This window comes from Pisolithus orientalis, assembly GCF_024613125.1.
Source record: "Pisolithus orientalis strain OTSU chromosome Unknown F5J12scaffold_3, whole genome shotgun sequence".
Classification (NCBI taxonomy): Eukaryota; Fungi; Basidiomycota; class Agaricomycetes; order Boletales; family Pisolithaceae; genus Pisolithus; species Pisolithus orientalis.
In genome coordinates, this window is record NW_026260784.1 from 694,287 (window position 1) to 709,201 (window position 14,915).

The window sequence follows — 14,915 nt, forward strand, 5'->3', positions numbered from 1 at the left end:
TTTATTGGTCACTGCAGTATGTTGCCGACGCTGAAGCAACTGTTGAGGTTGTTCGTCTTGAAATTCATCGTATCCTAGGCCACACAACTTGGGCCAGGATTGCGGGGTAATCTCAAGGATTCTTAACCACATGCCCTCTATACTTTTGGCCGTCTAGGGCTTCTGTCGTGCCACGGCGACCGGGGCGCGTGAACTCCTTAAAGAACGCCACCTACACGTACCCTGTCTGTACGGAACCTCAACTGCCATCACAATGGCATCTCTCTCAAAACTCCGCCCTCCGACTCGCCGAGGTCGTTGATTCTCTCTCAAAGGGGATATTTTTTGCCCCCGTAGAGAGACCCACTGCGATTTTATCCTCGAAGCTTGTTTCTAGATTAGATAGCACCGAGGTTATGCAAGGAAGTTACGATTTCGTACACATCCTTAACCCTGACACTAGTCAATCCGACCGCTCCTTTCACTTTGTTTTGCACTTTCCAATCGATTCCGATACCACCTTCCGATGGCAGATGTGGTCCGCCGTAGGGTGCCCTCGATCTCAGCATACTCACTCTGGTTATCTACGCTCATAGCTGCACCTGTGGATCGGAATTCATAGCCATGGAATATATCGATGGAAATACCCTGTGTTGTGTTTGAGAAAGAGGAGGAAAGGCTGAATGTGGCCAACCAAATTGCAGAGATAATGCGTGCGATGAGGACAAAGACGAACTTCAGGTTGATCGGTGGGATCAGCCCAGATGGTATCTTCTGGCTCACAGTGAACGGGACGCCGCAAGCGGAAAGGTATGCTTACCGGACTTTTGGTCTATATAGCATTGGGCGGTCAGCGCTTCGACGACCATCTGCATTGCGTACTCATACTTTAAACGGGTACGAATCCATGCGAGAATACGTTCAGTCGGCCTTCGACCTATCATTACATGGATCGGATGTTGCACAAAGACACACTTCCGACTCACGAAGCAGAATTTAGGCAAGGGATGGGCGAATGCGTTTCCAACTCGACACCCAAGGAGGCGTTCGAGCTCATGAAGAGCAGGAGGAATGATTTTATGGCCCAGCGATACGCGGACACCCCTTCGTGTTGCGGCACAGCGATTTATATGGGCAGAATGTCACAGTGAGGTATGTTCTATCTATCTCGGAAGTCTTTCAGATCGATGTTAACCAAGCGTTTAGCCATTCTTCTCCCTGCCGTGTACTAGCGATCATCGACTGGGACTTTAGTGGTCCCTATGCACTGCTGCTCGCTGATAGAAGCTTCAAGGTGTCTTCCCAAGAGGACAGCAATAGGACTACTCCAGATTGAGGAGCTCGCTAGACCATTCCTACGTGACTTTCAGCTGAAGAGGTTAGTGGTGTCCGTGAGGCTGTTCGACCTTGACCACAATGCCAAAACGGGCCGAGACAAGGTTTTGGCGTGATTAACTTGTTCTGGGCTTGGAAGGTTGCCTCGTTACCGGGGCCTCTGCCGGTGAGTGCTAGCTGCTGCTAAATCAGGAAACCCAATAGTGTCACATTACAGTCCTTGTCTAGAATTTGTTAATCCGATTCAAATCGCGTCCTGGGTTTCCCGGAGGGCTGGCGTATGTAACCTGGGCAAACACGCGTAGTAATTACTGTGCATCGTGTATAAGTGACCCTCTGACCATGGTCATAAGTTAAGATATTTATAATACGGGCCGGGCGACCAGCTGGGTCGATAAAATTAGAGGATGTTCACAGCCAATGACAATCTCGGGCCTCAACGTAGTCCAGTGAGCTGGACGACTTTGAAGACTGGTTATTTAGGTGATGAGGTCGGTACTTATTCAAAACGAATAGCGGCATGCGAGCCGACAGCAGCAGCAACGGCGGTACTCCCAGGGCCGAGTTTTTACCTTCGATCAGGCGCGAGGGTACTTAGAGCCGCATGGACGCCGTTCAGGATCTGAGTTAAGCAACAGAGACTGATATTGAAGAGTTAAGAAGGACGGCCACTAGAAATCTACGTCCGCTCAAGAGTGGTATGTTTTGAATGCCTACACACATATATGGAGGCAAGTCTCAACAATTCCGCCGATGAACAACAGTCTGTTCTAATCCATAATTTGCGTTCTGTGATTCAAAGGTAAGAGGTAGTCTCAAAGTATTGTCTAGTACAAATGTATTCACTTCCAGGCTGGGATGCCCCCATTAGCGGGGGGCATCTGCACTATCCCCCAAGGAAGGGGGATTGGGCTTGTTGCCCTGAATCGTTCTCCCAGCTGTGGAGCCTCGTCCCCCTGACATGCCCAAGGTGCACTTCACGAATGTGGCGGACAAATGTGTGTCGAGCAACTGTTTTGACACACCCTTTCCACATGCAGCGGATCGCCTCCTTGCGAGACTTATTCTCTATTCCATGGCCAACGAAGTGGCTTGGAACTGTAGCACAGCTGATCTCTTGCAGACACAAAGTTCCTCCTACGCATAAACAGAGGCAACTTGTTGAGGGGCAGTTGGAATACCGGCTCTCCTAGAAGTATGATGTTGAAAAGATGCATGACGTGAGGAGCTGGTCGTGGTAACGAATTAAATGAACATTGCTTACATCGGGTGGGGCTTCTGCGCGGTAGCTCGCTCGGTATCCGTGGGTCGCTTCCTGTACTGCGTTTTGAGGAAGCACCTTATCAGCATCACCCCCTTGAGTTAGACTCAACTCCAACTCTGTATCCCAAGCGGTAGTATCAGGTGCAAATGTCGTGCACGGATGTTCTTTTTGACTTTGCTCCGAGGTATATCTGACAAAGTCACTGAACGAATACGAGTCGTTGCCGGCGAGTCCTTCTGTCTTGTCAGGCTGCGACCACAAAAAAAAAGAAAGAAAGACAAAAGGCTGACCTTGGTGATGCAGTTCTGATGATGAATCACCCCTCCCTTCACTGTACCTCGAACAAGTAGGGTGCTCTGCGTTGGGCCCGGGGAGTCTCTATGCTAAGTTTGAACACACACGGGATGCCTTGGTCAGGGAAACGCACAGGTTGAGTTGGTGTCAAATACGTGTCCCTAACAGCACCATTGAGCATGTCGGATTCATCAAATGAAGATATCAAAAGGGTGGAAAGAGAGAAGGTCAGCTTAGGTTGGGCGGGCTGCATTTTTTCCTTGGTGGAAGAGATCCTGCTATCCACATGCCTTTAAATATGTTCAGCCAAGTTCATTGACTGAGCTGGATCGAGCTAAAACTGATTCGGAAGAAGTAATGATCTATGGGAACGGCCTTTTTGAGGGCGCTGCAAGGTCAGGCACATCTTGACTCTGCAGGCACTCCAAGGACGCCAGAGAGAGGATGGCGGGTACCAAGTTCGGCCACCTTACGTGTGAAAGTGACAGGCCCGGAAAGTTCTCTAGGCATTCACCAAAGGCTGTGTTGGACGTCATCGAACAAAACCATGAGACAAAGCACACTGTTGAAAATCGTCCGAACCTTCTTTCTGTGTTAACGTACTGGAGCAGTCGCGTGATTGCTTCCCACGCCCGAATCAGTCGTAGTCCAGCAAATTCGGGGGCATGGTTTACATTCAGTGGCTTGCAATAGGCATCGAGATGAGTACAAACGAACGAAATGTGTGCAGCTGAGTCGCCCCCCTTTACTTTCTCCCTCGCACGTAGTGCTGTTAGCAGAAGTTTGCCATTTCGCCAGTGGCAATTGCCGGCCGCAGCGTTCTGGGTCTTGCAGAAGGTGGCAGTATGTCAGATTAGTGCGTATGTTTTAAACTCTATGACTCAGCACAAATGGTTGAATGATGTCATGGAGAGGCCGCCCGCCCCCAAAGCTTGTAACAGACAATTTCCAGTGGCTTGAGAAAGTCGACAACAAGTCTAATTGCTGGTACTATGAATGCATACACTGCACGACATCAGCAGGGACAGGTTCTCAAATCGAGGACCGTGATAATAATTACATTACCCTCTATACTTTTGGCCGCCTAGGGCTTCTGTCGTGCCACGGCGACCCGGACGCATGAACTCCTTAAAAAAACGCCACTCACACGTACCCTGTCTGTACGGAACCTCAACTGCCATCACAATGGCATCTCTCTCAAACCTCTGCCCTCCGACTCGCCGAGGTCGTTGATTCTCTCTCAAAGGGGATATTTTTCGCCACATAGCGAGTCCCACTGCGATTTTATCCTCGAAACTTGTTTCTAAATCAGGTGGCACCGAGGTTATGCAAGGAAGTTACAATTTCGTACACATCCTTAACCTTGACACTAGTCAATCCGACCGCTCCTTTCACTTTGCTTTGCACTTTCCAATCGATCCCGATACCACCTTCCGATGGCAGATGTGGTCCGCCGTAGGGTGCCCTCGATCTCAGACCCACTGGTTATCTACGCTCATAGCTGCACCTGTGGATCGATATTCATAGCCGTGGAATATATCGATGGAAATACCCTGTATTGTGTGTGTGACAGAGGAGGAAAGGCTGAATGTGGCCAACCAAATCGCAAAGATAATGCGTACGATGAGGACAAAGACGAACTTCAAGTTGATCGGGGGATCACCCTAGATGGTATTCCCTGGCTCACAGTGAATGGGACGCCGCGAGTGGAGGGGTATGTTTACCTGACTTTTGGCCTATATAGCACTGGGCTATCAGTGCTTCGACGACGACGATCTTCTTTGTGTACTCATACTTTAAACAGATACGAGTCTATGCGCGAATACGTTCAGTCAGCCTTCGACCTATCATTACATGGATCGGATGTTGCACGAAGACACACTTCCAACTCACGAAGCAGAATTCTGGGAAGAGATGGGGGAATGCGTTTCTAACTCGACACCTAGGAGTTCGAGCTCGCCAAGAGCAGGATGAATGATTTTATGGCCCATCCATACGCGAATACCCCTTCGTGTTGCGGCACAGCGATCTACATGGGTGGAATTTCAGAGTGAGGTATGTTCTATTTATCCTGGAAGTCCTGACCGAAGTTAACCAAGCGCTTTGCCATTCTTCTCCCTGCCGTGTACCAGCGATCATTGACTGGGACTTTAGTGGTTCTCATGCACTGCTACTTGGTGATAGAAGTCTACAGGTGTCTTCCCCAGGAGATGGCAATACTGATGTGCGTTGCAAACAAGGAGTGGACATGTATGGTGTGATTAACTTGTTCCAGGCATGGACTGTTGTCGTTGCCTCGTTACCATTCGATCGGGGGGCTCTGCAGGTGAGCGCTAGTTGCTGTTAAATCAGGCAATCTGATAGTGGCGCGAGTTCCAACAGCTAATATTCGAGGACGCGGAGCAGTCCTGGTCTGGGAACACATTTGTGATCAGATCTCGCAGTGGCACGTTCTTCCCCCTCCCCAGCCACTCTGTAATTTGATAATCCGATTCAGTACCAAGTCTCAACCATCAGGGGGACAGGGAACGGTGGAATCATGGTCACGACCGGGCAGTGACAGATTTAAACCATCTATTCGCTTACTTATGGTGACTGCATAAGTAACCCCCTAATTTCAATCATAATTATTTACAATGCAGGTCGGGCGACTGGCTACGTCGATAAAAGTAGAGCATGTTCACAGCCAATGACAGCCTCGGGCTTGGACGTGGTCCGGTGAGCCGGACGACTTTGAAGACCGGTTATTTAGAGGAACTTAGGGCCTGTCATGGATGTCGTACAGGACCTAAGTTAAGCAACAGAGACAGATAAAGAATTAAGAAAGACGGCTACTAGAAATGTACGTCCGCTCAAGAGTGGACTGTTTTGAATCCCTACACATATATAGAGGTAAGCCTCAACAATTCTGTCGATGAACAACAGTCCGTTCTAATCCATAACTTGTGTTCTGTGATTCAAAGGTGAGAGGTAGTCTCGAAGTATTGTCTGGTACAAATGTACTCACTTCCAGGCCGGAATGCCCCCATCAGCAGGGGCGTCTGCACCATCCCCCAAGGGGGGTTTGGCTTGTTGCCCTGAATCATTCTCCGAGCTGTGGACCCGTTGCCCTGGCGTGTCCAAGGTGTACTTCACGAATGTGGCGGGCAAATGTGTGTCGAGCAACTGTTTTGACACACCCTTTCCACATACAACGGATCGCCTCCTTGCGAGACTTCTTCTTTACGCCATGGGAAACAAAGTGGCTCGGAACTGTAGCACAGCTGATCTCTTGCAGACACAAAGTCCCATCTACACATAAACAGAGGCAACTTGTTGAAGGGCAGTTGGAATACTGGCTTTTCTAGATATACGATGTTGGAAGGATGCATGACGTGAGGAACTGGTCGTGGTAACGAATTAAATAAACATTGCTTACATCGGTTGGGGCTCTTGCAGGGTAGTTCGCTCGATATTTGTGGGTCACTTCCTGTACTGCGTTTTGAGGAAGCATTGTATCAGCATCACCCCCTCGGGCTAGACCCAACTCTGTATCCAAAGTGGTAGTATCAGGTGCAAATGTTGTGCATGGACGTTCTTTTTGACTCTGCCCCGAGGTATATCTGACAAAGTCACTGAACGAATACGACTCGTTGCCAACGAGTCCTTCTATCTTGTCAGGCTGCGACCATGAGAAAAGAAAAGAAAGCTGACCTTGGTAACTCAGCTGCGACGATGGTTCACCCCCTCCTTCGCCGTACCTTGGATAAGCAGGATGCTCTACGTTGGGCCAGGCAGGTTGCTATGCTGAATTTGAGCACATACAAGATGTCTTGGTCAAGGTAACGCACGAGTTGAGTCGGCGTCAAGTAAGTGTCCTCAACCATGTCGAATTCATCGAGTGAACAGGTCGGAAGGGTCGAGCAGGAGAAGGTCAGTTTAGGCGGGTTGGGAGGCATTTTTACTTCGTGAAAGAAATCCTCACCGTTTACATGCCTCTTATATGGTCTAGACCATGCCAACCCAACTTTCGACAGGGGCCACTGGAGGGCACCGTGGGTGAAGCCCGGAGTCGGAATGTGCTAGGGTCCACACTTATTGGGAATGTGCCAGGATACACATCAAAAGTTAGCCGCGGAGAAGGTAACCCGGCACTTATTTTCCCCTCGTCCCAGATAAGGGAGTTTCCCTTGCGATCAATGACTGATACCATTATTACCACTGGCCAGGGGTGGATGAGTAGAATGAACGACTATTATTGGCAGCGCCCTCCCATTCATCGCGGAGGTAGGAAACGGTAAATATAAGCAGGGGACATAAAATGCCACAGCATGTTTTTAGAGCACCACGTACATGAGATGACGTCCATTAGACATGCCTCGCTGCAGCAAGCAGGATGGCACAGTCCCGGACCTCCATATTATGCATATTACGCCCGGCCTGATGCACCGAAGAAAAACAGACTTGGAAAGTCGGTAGCACCTAATAACAACTCTTATACTTGTAGCGCTTCCGGACATCTGACATATAAAAGTGGTGACTTACGACTGGACACATCGACTAGATATTGTGAAGTAGCTACATCAGAGTGACGGGATCCAGTAATCAGGTCTTCAGGCCGTGACTAGCAAACACGCGAACCTGGCTTGCGGCATCCCCAAGTGGATCGGTGCGATGACTCGAAGTGCAGATCCACTATGACATCTGACGGCTGTAGTGATCCAAGCAGTTGGTAACCTTCTACACGTTGCGATCTTGCAGACATAAACTGCAACCTGAAATGGCATGTTGCTTCAGAAATTCATGTCCCGACTGAGAGCTGCACTGAATGATTCCCATTCACCGCTGGTCCCTGAGGCCTGAGGTATTGCGCAGAGGAACGGGAAGCAATAAAAGAGCGAGGCACGAACACTTGCCTTTATTCAGAAAGGTAGTAGCTTTTGAATAAGTTGAGGTAAGCTTTGAGGGCTCAGTTGTCGAGTAGACAGAAGAACAAATATGAGATTCGAACTGGGGATTGAGGAAGAAATCCCCGGGTTTATATACATGAGTAGATACGCACGGACCAAGAGCGTAAAAGGAAACTACTACTCAGTATAGTAAAGAATAGTGCAGAAGGTCATGGAACATGACGTATAATATGATGTCAGTATGACATCATTGTGGAGCTGATTGCTAAGGAATGTCATGTGACATACAACGTGTTGATACACGTGTTAGTCTGGATCAATCTAGACGTCGGAACATATAGTCATATTTCCAACACTCCCCCTCGCTCTAAAATGGTAAGGTAACAAGACCCATTGACGAGCGATTAGTTTCAAATTTTTGCCACGTCAAAGATTTTGTAAGACCGTCTGCTTTTTGTTTGTCAGTTTGAACGTATTCAATACTGAACAAACCATCTTGAACACATTCGCGAACGAAGTGCCATTGGACATCGATATGTTTGGATCGACCATCCGATACAGGATTCTCAGCAATAAAGCGAGCTCCCATATTATCGCAGTAGAGAATAGTTTTCTCGGTCTTCAAATTAAGTTCATCAAATAGCATTGAAAGCCATTTGATTTGACGTGCAGCATCACAGAGAGCCATATACTCGGCTTCTGTGGAAGAGAGTGCAATAGTCTTCTGTTTACGAGAGCGCCAAGAAATGAGAGATGATCCGAGGAACATGCCATATCCGGTAGTGGAATGACGTGTGTCTTTATTTGCAGCCCAATCAGAATCGGCGAAGCCATAGATTCGAGATTCAAGTCCCGAATAGTATAAAGCCAATTTAGGAGTTGATGCAATATAGCGAACTATATGCAAGGCTTTATTTCGGTGATCTTCGGTTGGATTTGCCATATATTGCGACATGCGAATAACCGCAAAGGCAATATCGGGACGAGTACCGAGTGCCATATAAAGCAACGATCCAATGATGGATTGGTACTGTGACCGAAGAGAAGATGTGGCTTGATAATCTGTGGGTGCTTTTTCCGGTTGGTATCCCGAAGGTAATGGAGTGCGAACATTTCGAGCAGTCTCCATATTAAACCTTTTGATAACCTTTTTGACATAAGGTATTTGATCGAGATAGAGTTCCTTTTTGGATCGATCACGGTGAATTTGAATGCCAAGGTATTCCTTGACTTCACCAAGATCACGAGATTCCCATTTCTTCATAAATTGTTCTTTCTTGGCTTTAAGAAGACGTTTGTCCGATCCCAGAAAGAGTCCATCGTCGACATAGACGAGGAAAATGACGATTCCAGCTTTGGAAGTGTGAATGTAAATTCCAGCATCCACTTTAGAACGAATGTAGCCCATTGCAAGTAGAGATTGATGGAGGGCTTTATTCCATGCCAACGCAGCTTGCTTTAAGCCATACAAGGCTCTAAGCAACCGATAAACCTTGTGTTCTTGACCCGAAACTTTGAAACCTTCTGGTTGCTCCATATAAATTTCTTCATCAAGATTTCCATATAGGAAAGCGGTTTTAACATCCAGGGCTTCTGTATCCCAATTTCTTTGGGCAGCGAATGCAAGTAAAATGCGAACAGTTTCAAAGCGAGCCACTGGAGAGAAGGTATCTTCAAAGTCGGTACCGAATTCTTGTGTAAAGCCTTTTGCCACAAGACGAGCTTTATAACGACCATCGCTTTTAATTGCGAAAACCCATCGACACTTGACTGGTTTCCGATCTCTGGGAGGATCCACCAAAGTCCAAACTTGTCTTTCCTCGATAGACTTTATTTCGTCTTTCATAGCATCAAACCATTTCTTTTGTAAATCGGGAGATAGTTTTAGCACATCTTTAAACTGTTCCGGTGATTCTTTTATCCTGGCAGCCAATGCAAACTCGAAAGGATGCATTTCAGGACCTGGCATTTGTGCATGTTGGTCCGGCATGCCTTTAGGAGAAGAAGGAGTATCCGGAAGTGGAGTAAGTGGTGAACCAGGAGAAAGTGGTGTAGTTCCTTGTGGATGTTCAGTCCATTGACGAGGAACTTCAGGAGGAACAAGTGTAGGAGGTAACCTCGGAGAAGGAGGTCTCCTATTTTCCTGTTGTGAACGAATAAACTCTCTGGTTTGTCGAGCATGCTCTTCAGCATTTCGAATCCACTGTTGTGCTTGATCCCGATTTCTTTGAATATCTCTTTCAATTTCGACTGGGGGTCTGTCTCCATAGAGATTCCCAGGACGAGATACTGGTATGAAACGACGTTTTGGACGAGGTTCTCTGTCATCGGCAGGAGGTTGAGCTCTGCGAATATTATGCGAGTCTCCTTGAATAAATTCAGGTTGATGAGGATGCCTAAGATGACGAGGGTCGACTGATGGTACAGCAGCAGGTGCTCTTTTTTGTTGACCTCTATTAATGTTTTGGTCCGGAGGTCTCTGCTGTGGGTTTGGTTGTGGAGGAGTATTAGGACGAGGTGGTTGGCGATGATGAGGCGCCGGTTGGATCTGATCAGGATCCGGAAGTGAATGTAGGCTTTCAGAGTCGGAAGAATCTGAATCCTGGTCGTCTTCGGTATCGGGGTCAAAGGTTTCGGATTTGTTTTGACCAGAGCAGAAAGGAAAAGAGTCTTCTACAAATTTTGCAGTACGAGCAAGGATAATCTTTTGTCCAGAAAGAAACCGATATCCTTTGGTATTGGGTTCATATCCCATAAAAACCATTTCGACTGCATGTGGTTCCAATTTGTCCTTTCTTTGTTCCTTGGGAACCCATACAAAGGCTTTGCAGCCAAAGGTGCGAAAATAGGTAATATCCGGGACTTTTCCTAAGAAGAGTTCAACCGGAGTCTTGAATACAATCCTTTTAAGAGGAGTTCGATTATACACATGAAGTGCACAATCAAAAGCGAAATTCCAGAAGCGTTTTGGAATACAAGCATGGTGTCGAATGGTCCCAGCTTTCTTGGAAATCGTTCGATTAAATCGTTCAGCACGACCATTTTGTTGAGGCTGGTCGGCTATTGATAAATGATGGGTAATTCCGCGCGAAGAAAGGAGCGCTTTGAAAGTATGACCCATAAATTCTCCCCCTCGATCCGAACGGAGCGCAAGAAGATGATGCCCAGTAGTATTTTGCATGGACACCATCCAATTGGCAAAAGCAGGAGGATGAAAAATCATCCAAGAGGGTTAAGATATATTTGGACTGAAAATAGGATTCGACAGGTAATTCAAGTAAGTCGGCATGAACCAACTCGAGAGGTTTAGTTGCTCGTTTCCATGAAGGTTTAAATGCTTCTGAGGACAATTTGCCCTGTGCGCATCCTTTACAAGAGGTAGTCTCCCCCTGTATTTGTATATCTTGTGGAAGGCCCAATCTGCGAATGTGTCGGAGAACTGCATTAGCAGGGTGACACATGCGATTATGCCAAAGAGACTCTTGAGATTCCTTAACCAGAGGGCAAAGGACCCCATAGGCAGTGGTAGGTGGAAGCGGTACGCCCACAAACCAATGAAGAGGCGAAGTTGGTGAAGCTATTTTGGCTTCAAGGACAATCCGGCCATCTGGTGCTCTGATAGTCTCGCCAGATAAAGTTGCTGTGCTCCTATACCCGTTATTGAGGAGCGCATTTCGCGAGCATAATCTCTTTGAAAAGAGAGGGCTATAAACAACATTATGTAGTGGAAGGTTACTGCCATTTTCCAGGCGAATAACCACTGTTCCTTGACCGAGTAATTGAACCTTTTTAGAGCCTGCAGTAGAGGCCAAAGGTGGATTTTTAAAAGCTCGATAAGTCAAGAAATCAGTTTTGAAAGGAGTCACATGATGTGATGCTCCAGAATCCAACATCCATAACGACTCACCCTTTGGAAGGTTCTTTTTAAGATAAGCATATGATGTCACTCCAAAAGGGTAACAGTCATAAGAATCGAAGGCATGACCATCGAACTGCATGGGTAAATACCCAGAAGCAGATTCGTTGGGATCATACTCGATGTCTGGATTATGCTTTATACGAAGTGGTTTTACAACAGGAGATTCTGGCACTGATTCGTGAAAAGTAAACAAGGACATTGGTTTCGCACGCTTTTTAGCGGCTTTTAATAATACGGATTTCTGGAGAGATCCTCCATCTCTACAATTCGATCCTCGAAATCGAGGGGAAGAGAGATTAATAATCCGTGACTGCGTCGCAGACGCATTGCCATGGTCCTCTGCATCCCGGTTAACCACCATATCCTCGCTAGCCAAAACGGAATTTCCCATTCGTACTGAGGGTTCGAAGGAACCACTCTGACATATCCCATTCTGCTCAGCAGGGGGAAGGGAAATCGTCCTCGGATGAGAGTCCGAGTTGCTCCGTTGTTGTGGTTCCGAAAGGGATAGACCCAGTCGGAAGCAAGATTTGGCTGTTCGACGACAGATAGAACATTGGCAGGTATTAGAGCCGGGAATGTTTACACGAATCAGTACTGACTCAACTTGATCCGGTTGGAAATTCTGAATTTCCTCCAGATACCAAGGAGCAAGGTTTCCGGTTGTAGCATCAACTGGATAATTAGGGGTTTCCCCCACAGCTTCCATCGCCATAGTAAGATCTTGGCGAGATAAATCAGGATCATACATCTCGGTGTCGGTTATGACATGAGATCCGAGATAAGTATTGAGGTCGGTTGAATAGACTCGTTCAACCGGAGTTTGATCCGGGAGAGAATATTCAGGAGAGGTTTGTCGGGACGGAATATTAATAGCAGTGATATCAAAATCACCTGCTTCAAAAGAAGCAGCCGCATTTTCGTAGAATTCTTGACCTTGAGCAGTGTACTCAGGTTCATAAGAATTTTGCCCATAGTAAGAGTCCTCAGGAATTTCTTCTATGTAGGCAGCGTCGATAGGCTCAGCGCCTTCGACTTCTACGTTGTGGGCTCGGGCTTTGCCCTTGCCTCGGCGGCGGTTCTGGTTTCGGCCACGAGAACCAGAGCCTGACTGCGGTGCTTGTTGATAGGGAGTATAACCTCCACGTCCACGTCCACGATTACCGCGACCTCTTCCGCGACCTCCACGGTAACCACGAAAGGATCCTGATCCTGATCCAGATTGATGATCGGAAGTATTATGTGCGCCTCTGCATACTTGACAGAGTGGCGGCTTATTCATTCGTGCCAGAAGTGAATTTGATTCTTGTTTGACTGTGGTCGACGACGACCCAGCCTTATCCTGTTGTGGAAGCATAGATTTGCCCAATTTATGGGCCCAGACTTCTTTCATACGAGGTATGACCGTATCAGGGGAAAGTTGATCGGCGGCAATTGAAGATAAGATATTAACCGGTGCTTGTTCCCAAGCTTGAGTCATTGAATGGACCAAAATTAGCGCTTTCATTTTGTCATTTAGGGCAATGCCCTGAGCGCTGATAGCGGAAATTAACATAGTGATCTCCGCGATCTTCTGCATAATATCGTCCTTCGGTTTGATTTGAATGCAGATGAGCCGCTGGAATTCCATGAACGTAGTCATGGCCGAAGGAGCTCCGTATGCAGTTTTGAGAGCTTCCCATTTCAAATGAGAACTCGCGTGTCCATCAATTGACATAGCGATCATCGGATCGCAGTATAAGGTAAGAATACCTTGTGCACGTGTGTCAGACACATGCCAGGCATCTATAGCAGCTTGGGGAGCAGCCGGTAAAGCCGTGGTGCCGTCAACAATTCCCATAATACCAAGGGTTTGCATATATGCCTTCATAAGAACCGACCAAGAGGCCCAGTTAAGACCGTTAAGTTTGGGGATCTGTTTCGAAAGACCTTCGGACATCTAAAAGTCCATAAGCAGGTGTTCGAACAGATACGAATGAGTCGGATGAATAAGGATGGATGGAGGATTGAGTTCATGATCCCTGATTTTGGTTCGACGAGCGGATGCTCTAGCCTTTTGAGATTTGCAGCGGATATGTGTACAGGTATTCTTGTAATAAGGACGTGGATTTCGTCTTTTCTCCACCTTGTTTCGTGGTGCCAAAGTACCTTTCTCAGCGAATCTCCAAGATGAGATGTGAGAATTATTGCGCTCTAGACTTAAAAAGTCTAGCGGAGGGAAATAATGATAAGACAAAAAACTCCAATTGCAATCGTGCAATGGAATCCCATCCGATCGAAATCCTAAATAGGACTCGGCGCAAGAATATGGTACATTTATGGCATAAGAGTGACGAAAATGTTTGTCCTTTACAAGTACCTCGAAAACATTGTATGATTCATATAATGTACACGTATTAGTTGCCGAATGGTTTCGGCCGCCGGATGTGTACGGTACGTCCAGAGAGCTTGGAAGAGGATAATTTTTGACGTACGGCTTGAGCTTCACGAGCTCGGCTAAGAGCCGTGGTGCGTATTCCTCGAGGTCGGGGAGCTGCAAGATAGTCATAAGAAGTGTCGTCCATGACACGTTCGAGATCGCATAAAATCTCTTCTGTTCCGGGCCAGTAAGCGAAGTCTGTGTTAATGGGGTCGAGACCCCATTGAAGATGCCGGTTAGAAGAGTTATATCGCAGGGAAGTTCCCACATCAGCTTCATCCCTATACCGTCGTATAAACCTAGCGAGACTGCTATCAAAGCGGTCTCCTCCGCGGCGTCGTTCCCTGTACCATCTTGGGACACATCGGACATCCGTTGACCCGTCATCCCAAGTTCCTCGGAAACAATATTCAAGATGCTGGTTCCAAACGAGGAGAGGAGGGATGAGGCCGTTAAAGCAGGGGTCATAGTAGGGATGGACGTTATAGTAGACGTAGACGAATGTGTCATGGGTAACGGTAAAGGCGGGAACAGAGTAGAGGGCAGGATCTTCATAGTATGCTGAAGGAAGATCGCAACCGTTAAAATTAGCTATTGCGTGTGGAGACGAGGTATGGGAGAGTTTGGGAAAGAAGTCGGTAAGATAGCCGTGGTAGGCTAGATGGATCCCTGGATAAAAATACGGCGATTCGAACCCGGGAAAGTGGGGCATAGTCTGCCACGCTGTTTCCACGGTGTCAATTGGAACGAGGTAGGTCGCAGGATTGGGTTTCTTGAAGAACCCGACGCTCGAAGGAACAGCCTCTCTCCAAGACG

The 14,915-nt window shown here is 47.4% G+C and overlaps 2 protein-coding genes across 2 annotated transcripts; both read right to left on the reverse strand.

Moving 5' to 3' along the window:
* Positions 1-285: 285 nt before the first annotated feature.
* F5J12DRAFT_298073 (uncharacterized protein) lies at positions 286-1,138 on the reverse strand. Its single transcript, XM_051738790.1, has 4 exons — positions 966-1,138; positions 800-909; positions 674-753; positions 286-627 (listed from the first exon to the last, which is right to left on the reverse strand). Exons 1-4 carry the CDS (start codon positions 1,034-1,036, stop codon positions 439-441), a joined length of 450 nt encoding a protein of 149 aa, XP_051604146.1. The 5' UTR covers positions 1,037-1,138; the 3' UTR covers positions 286-438.
* A 1,062-nt stretch (positions 1,139-2,200) lies between these two features.
* F5J12DRAFT_779687 (uncharacterized protein) lies at positions 2,201-3,125 on the reverse strand (the record flags this gene model as incomplete). The annotated part of the gene is made up of 4 exons (XM_051742407.1): positions 2,201-2,503; positions 2,579-2,827; positions 2,869-2,961; positions 3,006-3,125. 4 exons carry the CDS (start codon positions 3,123-3,125, stop codon positions 2,201-2,203), a joined length of 765 nt encoding a protein of 254 aa, XP_051604147.1.
* Positions 3,126-14,915: the final 11,790 nt, after the last annotated feature.

Bases quoted from the DNA above. Each gene is read 5' to 3' on its own strand.
- F5J12DRAFT_298073 (XM_051738790.1), bottom strand. From the start codon at position 1,036: ATGAGCTCGAACGCCTCCTTGGGTGTCGAGTTGGAAACGCATTCGCCC. The intron at 754-799 runs GTAAGCATACCT...ACTGTGAGCCAG, and splicing joins CTATATAGACCAAAAGTCCG to AAGATACCATCTGGGCTGAT. The intron at 628-673 runs GTTGGCCACATT...AACACAACACAG, and splicing joins CGCATTATCTCTGCAATTTG to GGTATTTCCATCGATATATT.